We start from the raw sequence: 25,464 nt of genomic DNA on the forward strand, positions 1-25,464 counted from the left end.
AAAAAAACTTATTCCAAATCGTCATGCCAAAATAAATTTTTTTGTTAGAATAATGTTTTGTTACTTCAAAAAAGTTTTTAGAGTAATCAACAATATTAATCATTTGGAATAAACATTATTAAAAAACAGTACCAAATTATTGTAGAAATTCAAGTAATTTTAGGCCTAGTAGAGGGACCAAAAGCAATATTTGTCCAATTTTCTGTAAAATGCAAAAGAAAGACTGAACATGTGTCAAGTAGAGGGGCCAAAAGTGATATTTGACCAATATTACATAAAAAAAAAAAAGACTGAACACGTTATTATTTTGTAATGTATTTTTGTATTACACAAAACGAATATAGAAGATACAAAGAAAATGACAATTAAAGAAATTAATAAAAATATATTGATAAAATTATTTATATATTTTAATAACAATTATAATGTAAGCACATATGACTTTTTATATGTATTTCAAACAATAAATTAATTGTTATATAAAACATTTTATTACATTCAATAAAAAATTATCCTTTTTTAAATAGATTTTACAATTAAAAAAAAAGAAAACTTAAAAGGTTTTAAATGAAAAATAACTTTAGAAAATGAAAAAATATATATTTAAAGTGGGACTTATTATTTTTATATTTATTTAAAACTTAAAACAATTACTTGATATATAAAATTTAATATATTTAATATAAAATAAAATACATTTTGATGTTCAAAGGCTTAATGGAGCGAAAAAAAGTATAAGAACTTAATTGATTTTCTTTAAAAAAAATTTCGAGGCATGATAACTAATTCGAAAATATACCAATTCAAAAGAGTAATGAATTTCGAAAACCTAATCAAACACTTAACCACCAAAGACACAAATTGTGTACCAAATCTCATTATAAAATTATCATATTCCATAAACATATTTTTATTAATGAATTAGTCCTCCAACATCTTTTATTAAAAATAAAGAATATTACTATAAATTCTAGCAAATAAGGTATATGCAAGAGTGACTTCAAAGCTTCCAATGTTAGGGTTCTCACTTTTCTAAAACAAAATTAAAGCAAAGTGTATACTTAAAAGGGAAGACTACTCTTCTATTATATTTCAAAACTTATAAATAGATTTTATGTATAGGAATGATAATTATATAATCAGTAACCCAATTATTAGTATATTTTATTTTGATTATTAAATTATAAAAATTTTTAATTTTATCACTCATTTTGTTTTGGTTACTTGCCCTATCACTAGTTAAAATGTTAATGGAAATGGTGGGTGGGCATTTTTACTTGGTATAATAATATATTTAGTCCTTAACATTTATACATTCTATCAAATAAGCTCTAATTCTAAATAATACAACAAATTTAATCTAACTTCTATCAATTTAATTTTGAACCATGCATTTTATTTATGATTTTGAAATTAAGATTACCAATTGAACATTTCACTCTAGCAAGGGACCAAATATTGGAATTAACTTTATGTATAGTTGAAATTTAAACTCAATTGAGTATAATTTTTGTATTGTGTTATATCTTTTTATCATGTTTTTATTTCATATAATTGTGTTGTATTCAAATTTTTATATATTATGCAAAACAAACAAGTGCAATAGAAAAGCATTTAGCATTAAAGAAAATCGGTGGCTTCCAAAATTTCATTAATATACACCTCAAACAACAATTTAAATAATTAATTAATACTGCGGAAATGATTTAGATAGCAAATAATTTCAATTAGAAATAAGTCAAAAAAATTATTAATTTTCAGACGCAAAATAATATTAAAAATTAAATCTTACACACTTGTACAAATCATAGATGAACCCCCAAGTAATAGGAAATTTAAATCATACAAACCCAAACAAATCTTAAACAAAGCAACACTTAAACCAAATTACACTTAAAATTTGAGCATCCTTCATTGAAGAAGTACGAATGAAATGTCAAATCCTTCATGAACTCCGATCCAAACTTCTAGTGCTTTCCATTTGAGCAAAACACATCTGCAGCCATGAAGACAATTAAAACTAATGTTAATAATGAAAATAAAATCATGAAATAAGAACAATTAATTGCATTGATGATTTTTTAAAAAAAAATAGCTCTTTAATCATCCAAAGTACTTACCACAAAGCTTTAAACTTGGTAATTTCGACATTTGCAATGAACAATATAGTTGCATGTAGACTTTTCGCATTTGAGAATTTCTTCTTGGCAAAGCTTACCACAATAAGAGCATCTAGGGTAACCCTCGGCCTTCCTAAAAAATTCAAGATCGTGTCGATGCTTGTGATCATAATGAGAAAATGTGCTCCCATCCTTGAGAAATGGAAATTGTCCAAGAACACATTCGGTATGAGCAGAAGTATCACAATTTGAACAAGAATAATACCAAAACCTTGGATCTCTTTCTTGCTCACAAATATCACAATAACTTTGCTCTCTATCATCATGATAAGTAAGGTTTAGCATGTGTTGATCAATTTTGTGAAGAGCTGAATGTGGTAATGTTAAGCATCCAAAACCCAAAGTAAATTTGCACTTTCCACATCTGAATGCACCAATGTCGTTATCAGTGCCACAACCATTACATTTCTCATTACATTTGAAATCATAAAAGAGGAAGTGCTGGTGTCCTTCACATTTAATGATATCAGCAACTTTAGCACACCTTATACACATATCCCAAGCTCCTCCAATATTGTAGAAGAAACCACTACAATATTGCGCATAAAACTCACATTGCTTGAAGCCTTCGAAATTAAGGGTGGCTTGCCATTGACGAAACCAATGAGTCTTGATTTATGGCAATTCAGTACAAGTTTTGTGAAGAAAAAAGGGGCATTCTGAACAATAATAGATGAAAGTTGAGATAAATAGCATGCACCCATCACATTTTCTATTAATTTCCTCCTCCATCTTGTCTGCTAACACCAAGCAATGTTGATGACTGAAATGTTCAATCTTTGTAGCTTCCCCAGCTTCATTTACCTCAATAACATGAGTGATGGAAGACTGTATAGATTTTTCATAAAGCTCCTCACATTGCTTTTCTTCCTCAATTACCTCGTACAACCTATCATCCTCTAAGACACAATTCACATGGACAACATAATATCAACCTGACTTCCCACAAGAGTAACTCCCACGATCTAGTTTCACTTCTTTGAAACAAATCTTGCAATCTTACTTTGTAAGCTCTTGTGTTTGAAGAAAATATTTGTGAAAAATGCAGTGATCATGTCGTGAAAATTTGATAATGCGTGGGAGTGAAGTGCATTTCTTATGGATGACAATGTAACATTTCAAACATATATAAGAAATATAATTTCCCTCGGTATCACATGCATCACAAATGAATGAACCTTGTCTCCAAAGCAAGGAGAATGGATGTTGATGGCTTCTTTTATCTTTAATAATGGACCTCAACAAAGTGCATTCAAGGTTGATGTTAAAATGGCAAAGAGAACAACAATAAAAGTGTCTAGAATGTTCCTTTTGGCATAGGTTGCAAAAGCGATCACTATCACTATGATTAAAGAACAAAGGGTGTTTGTGATGGGAAGGGTGATCAATTTTAGGGGGTAACTCATCAAGGCATTTCTTGTGAATGATGAATGATGGACAATCAAAACAAAAATATATAGTATCTATCAATGGTTCATGACACCAGAAGCAGTTGAATCTTATGAGTACATCTATGGCCACGGGACTTTCTATGACGGTCAATGGATGTTGGTGGATGTTAAGTTTGGGCTGTTGGTTAAACTTATATGAATAAGATAAATAAGAACATTTGATGTCAATGGAAAAATAACATGCTCTACATTCATAAAAAAACATGTTACGTTTTTCCTTGCATAATACACAACCATATACCAGGTCATTATCATAGTGTGGCCTTTTTCGAATAAAAAGAGGCCTTTTTCGAATAAAAATACCTGAGCTTGAGTGCTTGGGATGGAGTGGGTGATTAGGGAGTGAAAAGGGTGCCTCTACACATTGCTTGTGAATGTGATAATTGCAATGAATACAAGTGAAGCATGGAGCAGAAAGCAGTTCTCCACATCCATCGCAGTAAGCTTTGAGGGCTTCATCACTTTCCTCTGTCAGTAGCACCAAGGGATGTTCCTTGTGAAAAGGATGTTGAATTTGTTGGACCGACTTGTGGTGACACTCATTCTCATTATCCATCTCCATTGATTAGTGTCTTTGTGAGAAATGAAGGAGATAATAGGAAGGAATGAAAGAAAAGAAAGGATAAATATTAAAATGAGGAATGATGGAGAAATGGTAGTTTGAGGAGGTATGGTTTAACACTAATATTTCTCATTTTATGCTCACTATCTTCTCTCTCTTTTCATTTTTAATAAAATTTTCACTTTTTTGAGAAAAAAAAGGAAACAATATATTTTTGTTTGGACATGTTAACTTTTAAAAAAAAAATTGGATGGCGTTTTAAAAGTGGTTAAGTAGATTTGAATAAATATTTTGATTTCATTTAAAATTCAAATCATGATGTTAAATCTAAGTAGGAATAGATGATGTTATTTACTTAAATTTTTAAAAACATATTATATGGATTAAGTTGATAAATTTGAAGATTTGAGAAGCAGTTAAAAATAAATGGTAAATCAAGTTTGTTGTGTTATGAGAATTAAGTCAAAGAAAGGAAAATTGAAAAGTGGCTAAAATTACTATATATATATATATATTACAAATTATTTTGAAAATTATTCAGAAATAATAGAAAATTAAAAAATTTATAATAATTATATAAATTTACAAAAAAATAAAATATATCTACAATTTACATACACATCAAGTGTCACCTGCTTCTCAACTTATTTCCCCATCATAGTTTGCATCTCAAAACACTCTCTTCAAAGAGTATACAACTTTTGGGGAGATATGCAATGGACGTGCACAACAAATAACTCTAAGGATCAAATGATGGTTAGTGTTCAAATTAAAAATTATTTTTTTAAAGTTTTTCATATGATTTTAATTTGTTTTATAATTTTTATGCTTTTTATAGTATTTTATTAATTTTATTAATAATTTTCTATAATTTTCACATTTTTTCATAATTGTTACGATGTTGTATAATTTTTATAAGGGCAAACTATTTGTCTCAAGGTTATATTTTAGTAATTTATTTTTGAAATGTTATGTTTTAATCACTTACGTTATCGTATTATAACATTTTAATCACTGAGTGTTAATTGCCGTTAACGGTATAATAATAAGTTGACGTGGCACATTAAATCATTATTTCAAAAGAAAATTTTAGGTTAAATTTTACAATTGGTCCCTATATTTTTTTTGTTTTAAGCAATTTAATTGTTTTATTTTATGTTCTTTGAACTTTCCCTTTCTTTTTTCCTTTTTTTTTTCATTCTCTTCTTCTCCCTCTGTTTTCGTCCCTCATTCATTTCTTTTAACGTAATTTTTTTATGTTTTCCATATGTTAAAACTTTTTTATGGGACCAAAATGAAAAAAATTAAATTGCTCAAAACAAAAAAAAATATGGGGACCAATTGTAAAATTTAGCCAAATTTTTTTGTTTGAAATGATAATTTAACGTGTCACGTCATCTTATCATTACACCGTTAACGACAATTAACGGCTCAGTATCTAAATGTTACAACACGTTAATGTAAGTGACTAATACGTAACCTAAGGTAAACAAAAGTGACTATTTTGGTAGTTTATCCTTTTTGTAATTCATCTTATTTTTGAAACTTTTTTTATATTTTTTTCACTTTTCCATATTTTATAATATTTTAAATAATTTTTATATTTTAAACAATTTTCATAATTTTTATAGTTTTAAATTTTAATTTTAATACTTTTAAAAATTTTAAAATTTTAATATTTTTCATTTATATATATTGTAATTTTTTCACTTTTATATATGTTTACAATTTGCATATATTTTATAATTTTTATGATTTTTAATATAAAATGTCATATTTCACTATATAACACAATTCTAGTGTGCCATGTGATAAAAATAAGCTCCAAAATCGCCATCTTTATTCTTTAACTGTTAAAAAGCTTAATTGATTGAAAATTTAATGTTCAAAGGTTCAATGGAGTGAGAAAAAACATAAGAACTTAAATAATTTTAAATAAAAATGTTTAGGGCTTCAAACACCCTTTAATCTTTATTTTATATCATAATTAATCTTTTAATGCATCACATATATGATAGTTTTATTCGAAAACATATAAATTCGAAAAAGTAAGAAATTTATTGAGAAGAAAGATAATTAAATTAAGAATAATTAATTAAAAACAAGGCATATTATCATAAATTCTAGCAAGAAACGTATATGCAAGAGTAACTTGAAAGCTTGAGATGCTAAAGTAAAAAAAAAAAAAAAATTAAAGTATTGTGCTTTGCTTGATTTCAAGGACAAACTTTGCTTTGTTTACTTAAAGGGGAAAGACTACAAGTAAGAATGCCTCTCTTCTATTATATTCCAAAACTTATAAATAGATTTTATGCATAGGAATGATAATTATATAACCAGTTAGTCAATTATTAACATATTTTTATTTTGGTTATTAAATTATAAAAACTTTCAATTTTGTCATTAATATTATCCTTCATTTTTGGTTTAGTCACCTATAGATTTATCCATAGGTTGGGTCACTTGGCCTGGCCCAAAAACTCTCCTGTAAAGTGAGAAGATTTTGGTAAAAATATAGGCTTGAAAAATTAGTATGAGTAAAAAATAAGGCCCATTTAAAAAATAAGTTAGGCATCGAGTAAAGCTTTTTTAGCCCAAACCTAGCCCAAATTTACAAAAAAAAAAAAGAAGCAGTTTTTGTTGTTGTTTTCTTGCTATTTTTTTTTACTATTTTGCTTCTATTTTCTTGTTATTTTAACATTATTTTGCTACTATTTCATTATTATGTTGCTACTATTTTGTTGTTATTATTTGAATATTATATAACTCTTATTTTATTGTTAATTTTGTTACTATTTTAGAGGCATTTACTTTTTAAATTACACTTATTTTAGAGTTATAATAACACGATTATTTAAGTATACATATATTTTTTTAATTTCTTAGTGTTACTAACATACTAAACCCAATACAAATAGGATTAATATATTATAACACTGTTATTAAATAATAACAGTATTATTAAGAACTTCGAAGGTTAAATGACAAAATATTCTTTGTATTTGTTACTTAAAAACGTTAATATAGCAATGTTATTATAACAATGTTATTTGTACACAGAGATTTTTTTCACTATACATATTTTTAAAATTTTATTTTTAACTTGTTGGGAAATATTTATTTTAATATTTTTAGTATATTTGATGTATTATATTTTTAAAAATTATATAAAATATAAAAATTTAATATAGTCGAGCCTGAATTTTAGCATTTTTATCCGAGCAGGACTTAAGAAAAATTTCAGGCCTATTTTATAAAACTTTTTATAAAATAAAATGTTAGACTATACTAGCATAAAATTACATATGATGTTTATTTTTCTTGCTATTTTTATTAGTAATCATATTATCAACTACTTTTTAGACTTACATAATACATATGATGATTTGATTTTAATTTTTGTTACTTGTTTAAAATTTTTTATTATACTAATAAAATTTTATATTAATTACTATTCTTAAAATATAAATGATATAATTGTATCATTACAATTTGTACTACCAAACATAACATAGTGAATTACAATGGAATTATATTTTGTCAACCAAACACGTTTAGAGAATTACAATTCTTTGTAATTAATATCTTGTAAAAACTACCCTAGTAATTACACTTTCATTCAATTATCATGTATCCTCCAAACAGATGTAAATCTAATACTTATCTTTCACATGTTACATGCTATTCACACATTCTTTACCCATAGTTTGAAGTTAGGAACAAACAAGTGTGGCGAGGCAGGTGAATCACATGATGAAGAAGATGGAGAAAATAAACCTTGCAATATGAACAGGTGTGGCGAGATAGGTGAATCCCTTAAAGGAGAAGATGAAGAGAATAAACCGTGTAATATGACTAGAAAGAGACAATCGTACGATCTTGGTAACTTATTTGACAGAAATTTTAGTTGAAAATTATTAATGTTGTTCATTATACCATCATCATTTATCATTCGCATGCTGCTTCAGGTCCTTGTAATATTAAACCAGTCTGTGAAAAAAATAAAGTAAAATAAAAATAAAAAAACATAGATTTTTACGTGAAACCCTTTCGGGAAAAAACCACGGGCAGAGGAGAAGAAAATTCACTATGTCGAATTCGAATTCAATACAAGAGGAATAGACTATGTCTATTTATAGGCTTGTAAAGCCATATTCTAGTAAGATTGAAACACCTTATTCTAATCAATATCAAATAGATAGAATTTAATATGGTTTAAAAAACCTTATTCTAAAATAAAATAAAAGAAGTGTAATTCTATATGGATTCTTCTTTTATTTTATTTTACCATTGTATTTTACTTAAATAAGGATTCGAGTCACTTAATTCTAACAATCTCCACCTTAACATGAATTCTCATTGAATAAGTTCTTCATTGTGAACTCTCAACGAATAAGTTCTCCACCTCTTCCACAAAACCCTTTAAGGGTTTAACTTCAACAATGAACACCAACCAAGTCTAAGCAATGCTCAAACTTGGTTATTAGAAGTGACTTAGTCATCATATCTACAGGATTTTCATGAGTACTAATTTTGCTCACAACAATATCACCACGAGCAATAATATCACGAACAAAATGATACCGAACATCAATGTGTTTTGTTCTCTCATGAAACATTTGATCTTTTGTAAGAAAGATGACACTCTGATTGTCACAGAATACTATGCTGATTTGAAGGTCTTCATTGAGTTTACTAAAAAGTCCCTCAGTAATTGCCATGTACTCAGCTTCAGTGGTAGACAAAGCGACTGTAGTTTGCAAAGTGGCTTTCCAACTAATTGCACAACCTCTGATTGTAAAGACATAACCTGTGAGAGATCTTCTTTTATCAAGGTCTCCAGCAAATCAGCATCAACATACCCAATGACTCCATCTCTGGTTCTTCCAAACTGTAAGCAAACATCAGTAGTACCTCGTAAGTATCTTAGAATCTATTGAACTGCTTTCCAGTGTTCTTTACCGGGATTCGCCATGTATCTGCTAACTAATTGACTGCATATGATCAATCTGGACGTGAACAAACTATAGCATACATGAGAGATCCCACTGCTCTAGAGTATGGAACTTGTGACATGTACTCAATCTCATCATTTGATTGTGGAGACAAAATCGATGAAAGTCTGAAATGAGCTGCTAAATGAGTACTAACAGGCTTAGCACTCTGCGTATTGAACCTGCAAAGAACTTTCTCAATGTACCCCTTCTGACTTAGGTACAATTTACTTGTTTTTCTATCTCTGAGAATCTCCATTCCAAGTATCTTTTTTGCTGGTCCTAAATCTTTCATCTCAAATTCTTTACTTAGTTGGGTTTTGACCTTTCTTATCTCTCCTTTATCTTTTGTTGCTATCAACATGTCATCAACATAAAGAAGTAGATACACAAAAGAACCATCATTGTTTTTCTTAAAGTAAACACAACTATCAAAACTACTTCTTTTGAAATCATGAGAAGTCATAAAGGAATCAAACCTCTTGTACCACTGTCTTGGTGACTGTTTCAAACCGTAAAGGGACTTTTTCAGCAAGCAAACATAGTCCTCTTTTTCTGAGACTATAAAACCCTCTGGTTTTTGCATGTAAATATCCTCCTCAAGTTCTCCGTGCAGAAATGCAGTTTTTACATCTAACTACTCAAGCTCCAAATCATGCATGGCCACAATACCAAGCAAAGCTCGAATCGAACTATGCTTAACAACCTGGGAGAACACATCTCAGAAGTCCACTCTTGGAATTTGATCTGTAACCCTTTGCAACAAGCCTTGCTTTATATCTGGGTTCTTCAACTCTTGGAGTCCCTTCTTTCTTTTTAAACACCCATTTACAACGAACAGCCTTTTTACCTTTAGGAAGTTTCACAAGGTCCCATGTTCTGTTTTTGTGGAGTGATTCCATCTCTTCTTACATAGCAAACATCCACTTTTCTGGGTCTTCACAGCTAACCGCCTCAGAATAATTAGATGGCTCTTGATTCGCATCTATATCTTTAGCCATATTTAAAGCATAAGCAACTAGATCAGCCTCGGCATACTTTTTTGGAGGTTTAATTTCTCTTCTAGTTCTGTTTTTGGCGATAGAGTATTATGGTGAAGAAGCAACTCTATTCTCAATTTTTGTTGTGGCTTGAGGAGTTGACTCTGTATTAATCTGATACTCCACCTGCTTTTGATTTTCTTTATTGGAAGAGTCTTTAAGAGATAAATTAGGTAGCATAGTAGTTTCATCAAAAACAACATCTCTGCTAATCACAACTTTTCTATTTTCAGGACACCATAACTTATACCCTTTTACACCAGTTTTATAACCAAGAAAAACACATTTAATGGATCTCGGTTCCAATTTTCCATTATCAACATGAGCATACGCAGGACATCCAAAGATCTTTAAATCAGAATAATTAGCAGGATTACCAGACCATACCTCTTGTAGAGTCTTTTTTTCAATGGCAACGGATGGATATCGGTTGATCAAAAAAGATGCAGTAAAGGTTGCTTCTGCCCAAAATGACTTCGGTAAGTTGGCATTTGGCAACATACATCGAACCTTCTCCATGATCGTTCTGTTCATTCGTTCTGCAACGCAGTTTTACTGTGGAGTATGACGAATTGTCAAGTGTCTCATGATCCCTTCTGACTTGCACAATCTATTAAACTCATCAGAACAGAACTCTAAGCCATTGTCTGTGTGGAGGTATTTTATCTGTTTTCCCATCTGTTTTTCAATCATAATTTTCCAAAACTTAAATGCAGAAAACACATCGCTTTTCTGCTTCAGGAAGAACGCCCAAACTTTTCTGGAAAAATCATCAATAAATGTTAGCATATAATTAGCTTCACCACTCGAAGGCACTCTGGATGGCCCCCACAGATCAGAATGAATATACTCCAACGTTTCCTTCGTGTTATGGATTCCTCTAGTGAATTGAACTCTGATAATGCTCTAGAATACCGTATTTTTATATATTAATCATTTGTTTATTCTGAGCTTGATCCTACTAATTTGAGCTATTTATGTCATTTTATCTTTTAGGGACTGATTTGGAGGCAAAAGCAAAATTAAGGGACAAAAGTGCGAATTTGGAGACACAATGGGTTGACATGCGACACAGGAAAAAGATTGTGCCAAAAGTACGAGCATGGAAGATACAAGGACTAAAAACGCAAAAAGAAGAGATTTTATTTTATAAGACTCCATTTTATTTATATTAGGATAATTAATATTAAGATAATTATTAGGATTATTTAATTTTAGGATTTTATTTTAGTTATCTTTATTTATCTTTAATTAAATGTATTTATCTTTTTAGAATTTAAGTTAAACTAGACTATCTCCCTAGCACTATAAATAGGGGGTGAAGTGACTCTATTTGGGGTGTTCATCTTTTCCTGTAAACACTTTCCCTGAAAGTCTAGGCTTTTGTTTCTTCATATTTTCTTTCAATAAAATTCTCTTTTCCATTTTTATATTTATTTTCTTTTTCACCAGTATTATGAGCCACTAAAACCTATCTAGCCGAAAGTTGTCAATATTGTAATACCCTATACCCGTACCTGAGACCGGGATAGGATACGAGGCATTACCGAGATTTTCAGAATAATTTCAATTAATTTATATTATTTAGTATTCATTTTCATGTTTCATGTAACATCCTTTTCATATATTCAATTCAAAATATCATATAAAATACGATACAATACTTAAATTGTCATATTTACATGCTCATTCAGGATATACGAACCTACTTGACTAAATTGCAGAAGTACCAAGATTCAGGGGCATATTGGTAAGTTATCATTTTCCCAAATTTCACCCAATCTTAAATTGATAATTTCATTCAATTTATTAATTTAGATAATAAAACAATTTATTCCCTTCAATTTAGTCATTGTTGACATTTTTACAAAATTTGCCCCCTAAAGTTTTACTTTTATTCAATTTAGTCCATGAGTTTAAAACATGCAAATTAGCCATGCTAACTGAATATTCTTATATATTTTCCTCCTCCTCCTCTCCATTCCACATCCTTAATGTATATAACACACTTGTAAGTAACATTATCTATAATTTTTATTATTTACTTTTATGGATATTCAAGTTGTCCATCTGTGTCATAGTCACTAAATTATTTATATCTGGAGCTATAAAACTCCAAATTAAGATCTGATAATTTTCCCTGAAACTAGACTCATCTTACCATAAAATTTTTAGAATTTTTGGTTTAGCCAATAAGTACGATTTATTCTTTAAAGTTATCCCCTTGCTCATTGTCCGACAGTTTGACCCTTCTTCACTAAAAATTAATTATCTTACAGTAAAAAACTCAGATAATATTACCGTTTATTTTTCCTGAAAATAGACTCATTAGGGGTTCTAAACATATAACTTTAAGCCTCTAATTATTTTCCTCCAATTTTTGATAATTTTCCAAAGTCAGAACAGGGGAACCCAAATTCATTCTGACCTTGTCTCACAATATTCATTATATTTCATAATTTACAATACAATTACTTATATCGTTTCTTCTATAAGAAACTAGACTCAATAAACTTTAATTCCATTTTTTTTATCCTCTAATTCAATTTATACAATTTTGGTGATTTTCAAAACTTAGACTACTGCTGCTGCTGTCCAAAATAGTCTTAGTGCAAAATGTTGATATTCTACTTTTAATTTCAATTTAATCCTAACTAAATTCACTTGCTTTTCTATCTTAATTCATACTTTACATCTACTCAATTTTTAACCAAACTTAGACATAATTATCTATTTTTCATCATAAAACCATAATTTCAAAATTCTTTCAATTTAGTCCTTAAAGCATAAAATTTATGAATCACTTTACAATTCAATTCTTATTTCATTTCTAACTTGAATTTCTATCAATTTAGCCCTTAATTCATCTTTTTGTTCAACTTAACCAACACATAAAAATTCATTAACTTCCTAACTTTTGATATAATTCATGTAGTACTCTTCTCTAGAATTCTATAAACATCAAAATTACAAGAAAAGGGATCAAATTGACTTACCTAGTAAAGCTTAAGGCTTCAAAAACCCCAAATTTCCTTTTATTTTTCTTTCCTTCCTTTCTTTCCCCTATTTCGTCTCCTTCTCTGTTTCTTTTATTCTTTCTTTTCTTTTGTTTTACTTTATATATATATATATATATATATATATATATATATATATATATATATAATATAATAACAATAATAATAATAATGGCTTTATTAAATATCTATTTAATATCAAATATTTATTTTACACTTGGGCACACATATATTATTACATTTGTATTTCACCCTCACATACACTTTTCATTTTACATTTATTTATCATATAAATATATTATAATATATTTATTTATTTAATAAATATCTTTCACTAAATAATAAATATTCATTTAATATCAAATACATATATTACAAATGTATGTATTTTTTTAATACATTTGTATCAAATCATTACTATACACTTGTCTTTATTTAATCTATTCATTATATAATATCAATTTAATAATAATAAATACATTAATTATTTACTTAAATAATAAGTAAATACATACATGCATTACAAATGTATGTATAATACTTATTACACATGTATTTTATTTTTGCCATACACTTGGCACTCCTTTGGCTTATTTACTTATTTAGTCCTTTCAATTTCTTTATCCTATTATTAAACTTTCACACTTCATTCAATTTAATCCTTTTATCTAATTATCCTTTATTTAAGCTAATTTGCTTCATTAAACTTTAATTAATCACTCTCTTAACTTCGTAAATATTTTTAATAAATATTTACAAATCTATTTTTCAGAAACAGAGACCCGGAAATGCACTTTTTCGATAACTGTAAAAATTCGGGTCATTACAAATATTCCCCAAAAAGGGTTCTTGAGGCCTAGAATCCGTACTTAGCCTAGTATTCATCGTTTCTCCGAACTATGGGCTGACACTTCCGTCCATGGCCCTTAAGAAGTAAGCTTTTCAGCATATGCAAAGGTGGTCGTTTTGTATGTTTTGGAAGGATTGCACAGTCGATTCGTTAACTTACTGCGTCAGAGGTTGGCGAGCCAAAGAGATAAAATGGCGTGGGATTTGCCATTGAGAAGCGTTGATCTAGCATAGATTACTGGATAGAGTCAGGTTCCCTAAAAATCGTAAGTCTAATCTTTGGAGCTGGTGGTCGTAGGCATCCTCTTCCACTACAACTGACTTACTTGAATTGAGAAGGGTTACTTAAAAACCAAGGATTGAACCCAAGGCGGAACGAGACAACCGGAGGCTGGAATCTCGCCATATAAGAAACTTTCTCTTTTCCCTAAAATATGTTTATTTTTATATTCTTCATTTTAATTTTCGCAATTTTTATAATTTCACAATTTCAATTTACTTTAAATTCTGCTTTTTATTTTTCCAGATTCTTAATTTTATTTTTTTTAATTTTTCAAGAACGCAGGTTTTCTTGGCCAAGAAATTGTCCAAGATTTCAAGAAACGAGCATTCGTACAATTCGATCCCTGAGGGTTCGACCCTACTTCCCATTTACTATTATTTTTACTATTTTACAGGGAATAGGATATTTTTTGTGCTCTCAATGATGCATCAAATTTTGGCGCCGTTGCCGAGGATCAGTAACGTACTAATCTTGTTTTTTGTTTCTTATGACCCGATCTACTCCAAGATCTCTTGCGTTTGATTCGGAGATTGAAAAGACTGTGAGAGCTAATCGTAAGGAAACAAAGCTAAGAAAAAAAGCAATCAGCGGTGGTTGGGACTCAAAGTAATCCACCGCTAGAAATCAGAATCGACAATGAAGCAGAGTCTAGGGTTAACGAAAACCCTACTCAAACTTTTGAAGGCGAAAAAGTAGAAGTCGATTCCTCAGAAGAAGTGCTTAACACTAGGGTTGACGAAAACCCTAATTTAGTACCTCAACCTATGGCTCAGACAATTTAGCAACTGGCCAAAGCGCCAACAGAACAACCGCCACTATGCATCGCGTATCCTACTATGAATACTGATTTTGAATTAAATTCAGGCTTGATCCAGCTACTGCTAACCTTTCGAGGGTTACAGAACGGAAATCCCTACAAACATTTGAAAGAATTCCATATGGTTTGCCTTAGTATGAAACCTCAGGGGGTAATTGAGGATCAAATTAAACTGCGCGCTTTCCCTTTTTCCTTAGCAGATTCTGCTAGGGAATGGTTATTCTATTTACCTCCTGGATCTGTAACGACTTGGGCTGATCTCTCTCGTTTATTTCTCAACAAGTTTTTCCCAGCGCCGCGTGCAGCCGAGTTAAGAAGAGAAATCATGGGCATAAGGCAAAAAGACGCAGAGACTCTGTACAACTATTGGGAGTGATTTAAGAAGTTGTGTGCAAGTTGCCCACAATACAGTATAACAGAATAGTCTTTGCTCCAGTATTTTTATGAAGGCCTATAACCCATGGAGATGAATATGGTAGATGCCGCGAGTGGAGGAGCGTTGGTCAACATGACTCCACAACAAGCAAGAGACTTAATCTCCACGATGGCTGCAAATTCTCAGCAATTTCTAGCCAATCCTGAACCTCCTAGAAGGGTTTATCAGCTAAGTAATTCAACCTTAGAAGATAAAGTTGATAGAATTGCTAATATTTTGAATTCTCTTGTTGCAAAAAAAGCAAAGATAGCCTGGTTATGCGGAATATGTGTTACCCCTGAACACACAACTGATGCATGTCCCAGTTTTAATGATGATACTATGGCCCATTTAGATGCTGTGGGAAATTTTCCTGGGCCACCACAAAGGCGATACGACTCTTACGCTAATACTTACAACCTAGGATGGAGGGATCACCCTAAGTTAAGTTATGGGGCCAACCCATGATATAACCAGCCATACCAGAACTGAATTCCGCAACAGCCACGAGATTCAGGTAATTCTCTAGAAACTTTGGTCAATAAATTAGCAGCTAACATGCTTGATTTTCAACAGAAAACTGAAGCGTCTATAAGAGAATTGACCACATCGATTGAGAAGATGAACTTTCAAGGAAAGCTGCCATCACAAACAGAACCAAACCCGAGGAAAAATGCAAATACAGTGACGCTGAAAAATGGAAAGGTACTGGAACCAATTTCTGGCAGAAATCTTGGCCAAGAAAGTGCCCAGGAAAAACCCAAAAAATGATGAACAAGTCCCAGCCAAACCCCCGCTGCCGAAAATCCAACCTCCATTCCCAGGATGGTTAAATTAGTGTCAAAAAAGTAAGGAAGACAAGGAGATCCTTGAAACATTCAGGAATGTCGAGATCAATCTACCACTGTTGGATGCCATCAGACAGATTTCGCGGTATGCAAAGTTCCTCAAAGAGCTTTGCACCAACAAACGAAAACTAACAGGTAATGAAAAGGTAAGTATTGGTGAGAATGTATCCGCAGTGTTACAGCGGAAAATGCTGGCAAAATATAAAGATAGGGGTATGTTCGCTATACTATGCAAAATAGGCTATTTGGGGATCAAGAAAGCCATGTGTGATTTAGGGGCCTCCAAAAATGTTATGCCTTATTCTATTTATGAATCGCTTAACGCGGGTTTTCTAACGAAAATAGGTGTTATAATTCAGTTGGCAGATAGGTCTGTTGTGCACCCCGAAGGAGTCCTTGAGGACGTACTGGTAAAAGTTAACGAACTTATTTTCCCTACAGATTTTTATGTAATAAAGATGGAGGAGGATAACACTACTGGATCTTCAGACCTCTTGTTGGGCCGACCTTTCGTTAGTACCGCTAGCATTAAGATCAACGTTCGAAGCGGAACTCTTATGATGGAATTTGATGGGGAGATTGTCAAGTTTAATGTTTATGATGCTATTAGCCATCCAAGCGAAATTTTGAGCGTAAATTATGTCGACATAATTTACTCATTAGTAGACGAGACTTTTGAGTCGATTTATGAAGACAAATTTGAATATTTATCTAATGATTATGAATTTGTTAATGCATTATTGTCTCTATCAGACACTAAACTTTTACCTTCTGTTGTGCAGGCCCCAGAGTTGGAATTGAAACCGCTTCCTGAACATCTTAAGTATGCATTTTTAGGAACAGGTAATACATTACCCATTATGATTTCAAATAAACTCTCTAAACCCGAAGAAGAAAGTTTGATCCAGTTACTAAAAAGTCATAAAGAGGCGATTGGCTGGACCATTGCCTACTTAAAAGGGATAAGCCCTTTGACATGCACCCATAAAATTTACTTGGAGGAGAACACGAAACCAAAGAGAGAGGTACAAAGACGTGTTTAAACCCGAATATGATGGAAGTGGTAAAAAGGAAATAATTAAGTTGCTAGATGCTGACATTATCTTCCCCATTTCTGACAGCAGATGGGTAAGAACGAGTGTGACAGTAAAGACAAATACTGAGGGGGACTTAGTACCGATCCGAGCACAAAACAGGTGGTGTGTCTGCATCGATTATAGGAAGTTGAACGCTTATACTAGAAAAGATCATTTCCCCTTTCCTTTTATAGATCAAATGCTTGAACGTTTAGCTGGTAAAACTCATTTTTGTTGTCTTGATTGATATTCAAGTTTTTTCCAAATCCCTGTTGCGCCAGAAGACCAGGAAAAGACCACTTTTACATGCCTTTTCGGTACATTTGCGTACAGGAGGATGCCATTTGGACTTTGCAATGCACCAGCTACCTTCTAGATATGCATGATGAGTATATTTTCTGAATATATGGAAAAAATTATTGAAGTTTTTATGGATGATTTTACTGTGTATGGGAACTGTTTTACTGAATGCCTTGAAAATCTCACGATAATTTTGAACAGGTGCATAGAATTTAATCTTGTCTTGAACTATAAAAAATGTCATTTTATGGTAGACAAAGGTTTGATTCTAGGTCATATAGTCTCAGCTAAGGGAATTAATGTTGATAAGGCCAAAATTAACACTATAAGTTCTCTGCCATATCCCTCTACTGTTAGAGAGATACGTTCTTTTCTTGGCCATGTAGGATTTTACAGGCATTTCATAAAGAACTTCTCTAAAATAGCTGAACCATTTTTTGAGTTGTTGCAGAAAGATAAGAAATTTGAGTTCAGCCCACAATGTAAGGAGGCTTTTGATACACTCAAGCAAAAGTTGGTAACCGCTCTTATAGTACAAGCACCAGATTGGGACTACCCCTTTTTGAAATTATGTGCGATGCAAGCGAACGCAGAGTGGGAGCCGTGTTGGGACAAAAGTTAGCCAAAGAGCCTCATGTCATCTGCTATGCCTCCAAAACCTTAGACACTACACAAATCAACTATACCACCACAGAAAAAGAACTTTTAGCTATTGTATTTGCTTTAGATAAATTTCGATCATATTTATTGGGATCTAAGGTAATTATTTTTTCTGACCATGCAGCTCTTAGGTACTTTCGCAAAGAATAAGGCGAAACTAAGGCTCATTAGATGGATTCTACAGTTCCAAGAATTTGACATCGAGATTCGTGACAAGAAAGAGTGTGAAAACTTGGTAGCTGACCACTTGAGTAGGATAAAAACTTCATTTGATGATGTTCCTGTCAAGTATGAGTTCCCTGATGAAGGCTTATTTTCGACCGAGGCTCACTATCCATGGTATACAGATATAGTTAATCTTTTAACCACAGGATCGTTACCCACTGAGTTAGCACGTTCCATGAAGGACAAGCTTAGACGGGAAGCTCGGTAATACATTTGGGACGACCCATACTTGTGGAAACACTGTTCAGATCAAATAATAAGACGATGTGTTCCAGAAATCGAGGTAACCTCTATCCTTACTTTTTGTCATACAGAAGCTTGTGGAGGTCACTTTGGCCCTAAATGGACAACTCACAAGGTATTGAAGTGTGGGCTATATTGGCCCACAATTTTTCGCGACACATATAACTTTTGTAAGTCTTGCGATAAATGCCAACATACAGGTAACATCACTAAAAGAAATCAAAGTCCCCTATCCCCAATTCATGTATGTGAGATTTTTGATGTATGAGGCATCAATTTCATGGGCCTCTTTATTTCTTCGTTTGGAAATGTATATATACTTCTTGTAGTTGACTATGTTTCTAAGTGGATAGAAGCAAAGCCTACTTGTAATGATAATACTAAAACTATTGTAGAGTTTCTAAAACGAACTACTTTTTCTAGGCTTGGCACACCTCGAGCTTTAATCAGTGATTGTGGTACCCACTTTTGCAACAAGGTCATGGAGGCACTATTATCAAAATATGGAGTTCATCATCGTATAGCAACAGCCTAACTTCCCCAAACAAACGGTCTAGCAGAAATTTCAAACAGGGAGATCAAGACCATTTTGGAAAAAACAGTTCGACCCAACAGTAAGGATTGGAGTATTCGGCTCAATGACACACTTTGGGCCTATCGGATAACGTATAAGGGACCAATTGGCATGACTCTGTATCGACTTATTTTTGGCAAAGCATGTTATCTACCAGTAGAATTGGAGCATAAAGCTTATTGGGCTATTCGACAATGTAACATGGAGTTAGAACCCGTAGAAAAGGTAAGGAAATTGGACATTCAAGAGTTAGAGGAGATTCGTAATGATGCCTACGAAAATGCTCGCATTTACAAGGACAAGACAAAGTTGTCTCATGATAAGAAAATAGCCCCGAAGCACTTTTCGGTAGGGCAAAAAGTTTTACTTTATAGCTCTGAATTAAATCTATTCCCAGGTAAGCTTCGATCTCGGTGGCAAGAACCTTTTATTGTGACTGAAGTATTTATGTATGGCACAGTTGAAATAGAAAGTGACGAATCAGGAAAGCGGTTCACAGTCAATGGTCAATGGCTGAAGCCATGTTACGAAAATTTCCAAGCTCACACAGTCGAGAAAATTCAGTTAGAACCACCATAAAACCGTTCAAGGCATCGAGCTAACGACGTTAAACAAGCGCTTATTGGGAGGCAACCCAATCTTGAATTTTTAATTTTATTATTATTATTATATTTTTATTTATTTCTTATTTTATTTTATTTCATTTTGTTTTATTTTTAATTATATTAATAAAATTCTCTTCTAGGTAAATCAAAGACACGATAGGGAGAAAGGAGGAAAAAAATACACTTGCGGCTAAACAGCTCTTATTCCAGCCTTATTCCATTCTTATTCCAACCTAGAATGCCTTATTCCTGCCCTAGACTACCCCTAACCTGCAGCCAAACAACTTTACACCTGTAGCCAAACACTACTTTTTAGCAACTAAAAAACCACAAACCCTAACATTTTTCACCCATTTTTCCCACATTTTTCCCCCTAGCCTCCGAACCCATATTCTCAACCCCTCTCACCACCGATTGCTGCCCATCATGGTGCAAAATCCCAGCCGTGCCGCCATCGAACCCTCCTTCACCGTGAACCATCGCTGGCACCGCTTCTCCGCTTCCCAAGCCATCGACTTGAGTAACGCTACCTCCTTCTCCTCTTCTTCTTCTTTTCTAACATACGGTGCCTCCTCTTCACCTCCCGTTTCTCTCATGCCTTCGCCTAAATTTGCTGAAGTCGCTTCGCCCTCTTCGCCTAGCGCAACACCGATCGAGCCGTCCTACGCCACGACGCATGCTACTGTGCCGCGGCCTTCTTCTTTCGTATAATACAAAATGGCTTCCCTTTCTCTGATTTATGCAATGCAGGTACCATCACCATTCTCGTCACCCACTCCTTTCATTATCGAGCTTATTCTTTGCCTTTCACCACCGACGAGAATAGAGACGCCAACGTCTTCCAAATGACGGCACCTACGTCGACCACCATGGCTGACAGCCCAACCCACACCGCCGACCACCAGTTCCTCTGGTGAATCTGAACAAACTCAACACTGACATCAACAACGACCACTACGCCGTTCAACCCAACTAGCAACTGTTGCCTACACATAGATGAACCTACCGGTCTCGTGCTACTAGCACCTAAGTGCCATTTACACGGTAACTTAATCTTCGATACTACTACTAGCCGGAACAGGTATGACCATTTACACCATAAACAACTCGTACCTTACAAGTGTTTATCATTGCCTATTTTAGACGCTTTACGTGTTGGACCGGATGTTACTAATTATTTTCGCAATGTTGGTTGGACTGGAAATTTTGATATTGTTCACTGTGCATATTATGAATTGATATTGGAATTTTACTCCACATTTTATTTTCAGCAACACGGTAATATTTTATTAGATACACCTAGTGTGGTTTGGTTTCGATTACTTGGTACCTTGCATCGTTTGTCCATTACTGATTTTAATATTGCACTATTTTTTGTGACTGAGGACTATTCTATGACCAACGATTATGAAAATAGCCTATGTACTTTTTCTGCAGATTTTGATGTGGACGAGGCCTTTGCTTTATTGACTGATAATGTCGAATCCACATATTGCTCGAAAACCTCAAAGGATTTATGGTTTTGTAACCTGCCTTATGTTACATACACTGTTATTTGGCCTATAATTTTTCAGGCCGACGAGATGCTCCGGCTACCGTCTCGAAGATGAAATTATTTTTGTTATGGTGTATGTAGACCGATCGTCCGGTAAACCTGGGCTATTGGTATGCGCTTCAATTCGAGCATGTTATAAATGTAAAGGGACCTCTAATTTTGGGCTCTTTTGTTACGCAACTGTTATTTTCTCTGTATGGTACTAATGCTCCTGTTTCAGAATTACAAGTTGCTTGTCAGGCTGATCCTTTGGATGCTCGATGTCTCAACTCGATGGGGCTGCTTCTTGGCACTCAGTCCTCCTTCCGTTTTGTCCCTCCAGGCATTCGCACCGCACCAACTGAACGAATCTTTCGATGGCGAAATCATGACAACGCACCCACTCAAGCCCAACCTTCGATGACCGTTGAACAACGCCTTGAGCGTATCGAGGCGCGGCTCGACACTTTTGGCCAACAACTAGTCGAACTCATTTCCATTGTCTAAAATTGGCAGTAATCACACGGGGAGTTCCTCTTAACTTTTTCCATCCATTTATTTATTTCATTCCACATCGAGGACAATGTGTTTTAAGTAGGGGGAGGTATTTTTAATTATTTCTACCGTTAGACCTGTTGTTTGCGTTGTTGCCACTGTTTTTGATGCTGATGCTACCATATTTATTTTTTTAAGGACATTCTGCCTCTTTTCATGACCAAGAATTTGACCATGACTTTGCCCACTCTTTGACCCACATGCATGATTTTTATCTACTGAGTTAATTGTGATTTTGCTTGATAGATTTCATCTCCACTATTTTATTTCTTTTAGTTTAAATAATTATGATTAATGAAGTTAACTCTATCTTGATTTTGGTAAAATTGATTAACTCTAAATAAAAGAGGACGCTTAATACAATTGCATGCTTAAAATATGTTCATGACTATTAAGGTGGTTACTGAAACTTATTTTTGACACTTGTTTGTTTTTCCTAATTCCTCCAAAATTAAAATTTCGTTTAATAATAATATTTCCGTGATTATGAGTGCAGCTTAAGACGTGACTAGCTGAGTAACCGGGGTAGGGTGCTTGGGTTGTCATCCTATTTCGCATCAAAAAGTTGTGTGACGTGTTAGGTAAAACTCCGCTAATCGGAATTAATTTCTAAGAATATGTTGGGCTGAGTAACCGGGGTGAGGTGCTTGGGTTGTCATCTCTCTTCGCATCAAAAGGTTCGATATGTTCCTAAGAATAATAAAAATTAGGAATGTGCTGGGCTGAGTAACTGGGGTGGATGCTTGGGTTATCATCTCTCTTCGCGTCAAAAGGTACACTATATACCTAAGTGAAAGTAAATAAATAAAATTGAAATTATATTATATTAAAAAAAAAGGAAAAGAGATGCATTAATAAAATTTGGGGACTAAAAAGAAAAAAAATAGGGTGTCTCTATAGGTTTGGTAATTTACCTAATTTTTCATGAAATAATCCAAAATCGATTTTAATTTTTGTGTGAAAATTAGAACACTTTTTCAAATTCTACTTAAATCAAGCTAAGGGTTCTCTTTATTTTTCGTATGCATTTTGACTAATTTTTATAAAACTGTGAAGTAGTATTTTTTTCATTGCAGGATCTAATTTTCACAGTGGATAGGAACCATACTTGAGGGCAAGCATGGGCTAAGTAGGGGGAATTTGATAATGCTCTAGAATACCGTATTTTTATGTATTAATCATTTGTTTATTCTAAGCTTGATCATACTAATTTGAGCAATTTATGTCTTTTTATCTTTTAGGGACTGATTTGGAGGCAAAAGCAAAATTACGGGACAAAAGTACAAATTTGGAGATACAATGGGCTGACATGCGACACAGGAAAAAAATTGTGCCAAAAGTGCGAGCATGGAAGACACAAGGACTAAAAACGCAAAAAGAAGAGATTTTATTTTATAAGACTCCACTTTATTTATATTAGGATAATTAATATTAAGATAATTATTAGGATTATTTAATTTTAGGATTTTATTTTAATTATCTTTATTTATCTTTAATTAAATGTATTTATCTTTTTAGAATTTAAGTTAAACTAGACTATCTTCCTAGCACTATAAATAGGGGGTGAAGTGACTCTATTTGGGGTGTTCATCTTTTTCTGTAAACACTCTCCCCCTGAAAGTCTAGGCTTTTGTTTCTTCATATTTTCTTTCAATAAAATTCCCTTTTCCATTTTTATATTTATTTTCTTTTCCACCAGTATCATGAGCCACTAAAACCTATCTAGCCGAAAGTTGTCAATATTCCCCAAAAAGGGTTCTTGAGGCCTAGAATCCGTACTTAGCCTTCTCGCCAAGTATTCATCACTACGGGCTAACACTTCCGTCCATGGCCCTTAAGAAGTAAGCTTTTAGCATATACAAAGGCGGCCACTTTGTATGTTTTGGAAGGATTGCACAATCGATTCGTTAACTTACTGCGTTAGAGGTTGGCGAGCCAAAGAGACAAAATGGCGTGGGATTCGCCATTGAGAAGCGTTGATCTAGCATAGATTACTGGCTAGAGTTAGGTTCCCTAAAAATCGTAAGTCTAATCTTTGGAGCTGGTGGTCGTAGGCGTCCTCTTCCACTATAACTGGCTTACTTAAGTTGAGAAGGGTTACTTAAAAGCCAAGGATAGAACCCAAGGCGGAACGAGACAACCGGAGGCTGGAATCTCGCCACATAAGAAACTTTCTCTTTTCCTCAAACTCTGTTTATTTTTATATTCTTCATTTTAATTTTCTCAATTTATATAATTTCACAATTTCAATTCACTTTAAATTCTGTTTTTATTTCTCCAGATTCTTAATTTTATTTTTTTATTTTTCAGGAACGCAGGTTTTCTTGGCCAAGAAATTTTCCAAGATTTCAAGAAATGAGCATTCGTACAATTCAATCCTTGAAGATTCGACCCTACTTCCCCTTTACTGTTATTTTTACTATTTTACAGGGAATAGGATATTTTTGGTGCTCTCAACGACGCATCAGACTCTCTTTTTCTTCCCAAAAACACAGTGCTCACAGAAATTCAGTTTGCAAATTCCTTACCCATTAAGAAGTCCTCTTTTGCTCAATTCTGCCATGCCATTAACAGAAATTCAGTTTGCAAATTCCTTACCTATTAAGAAGTCCTCTTTTGCTCAATTCTGCCATGCCATTCTCACTCATATGCCCTAGGCGCATATGCCAAAGTTTAGTAATATCATCATCTGACAAGGAAGAGGAAGCGACAGCTGTATCATCAGTAACTGTAGAACCTACAAAACATATAACTTGGCAACCTTTCTCTGCTCTTTCATCACAAAAAGGGACCCTTTGGAAATCTTTAAAACCCCACTTTCAGCTGTGTATCTGTACCCTTTTGAATTAAGAGTACTTAACAAAATTAAATTTCTTTTCAATTTCGAACATGTCGACGTCACTAAGTGTTCGACAACTCCATCAAACATCTTAACTTTAATTGTTCCAACACCGCGATTTTACCCAAGCATTATTTCCCATCAAAACAACACCTTCGATAATCGTTTCATAAGTTGTAAACCAATCCCGATTGGGACTCATGTGAAAGGTGCAGCCTGAATTAAGTATCCACTCCTCGCTTACTTTAGAATCATTGACAGAAACGATTAGAAGTTCACCATCACTGTAGTCTTCTACAACATCAGCTTCACCAGAATTTTTTGGTTGTTTTCCCTTTTGATTCGCAGCCTCCCTTTTAATCTTATTTTGTAGCTTATAGCACTCAGATTTAATGTG

At 32.9% G+C, this 25,464-nt stretch overlaps 1 protein-coding gene across 1 annotated transcript; it reads right to left on the minus strand.

Moving 5' to 3' along the window:
• Window positions 1–1,705: 1,705 nt before the first annotated feature.
• LOC108485836 (uncharacterized) lies at window positions 1,706–4,329 on the minus strand. Its single transcript, XM_017789684.2, has 2 exons — window positions 2,121–4,329; window positions 1,706–1,996 (listed from the first exon to the last, which is right to left on the minus strand). Exon 1 carries the CDS (start codon window positions 4,191–4,193, stop codon window positions 3,180–3,182), a length of 1,014 nt encoding a protein of 337 aa, XP_017645173.1. The 5' UTR covers window positions 4,194–4,329; the 3' UTR covers window positions 1,706–1,996; window positions 2,121–3,179.
• Between the last annotated feature and the right edge of the window lie 21,135 nt (window positions 4,330–25,464).

This window comes from Gossypium arboreum, chromosome 6, assembly GCF_025698485.1.
Source record: "Gossypium arboreum isolate Shixiya-1 chromosome 6, ASM2569848v2, whole genome shotgun sequence".
NCBI lineage: Eukaryota > Viridiplantae > Streptophyta > Magnoliopsida > Malvales > Malvaceae > Gossypium > Gossypium arboreum.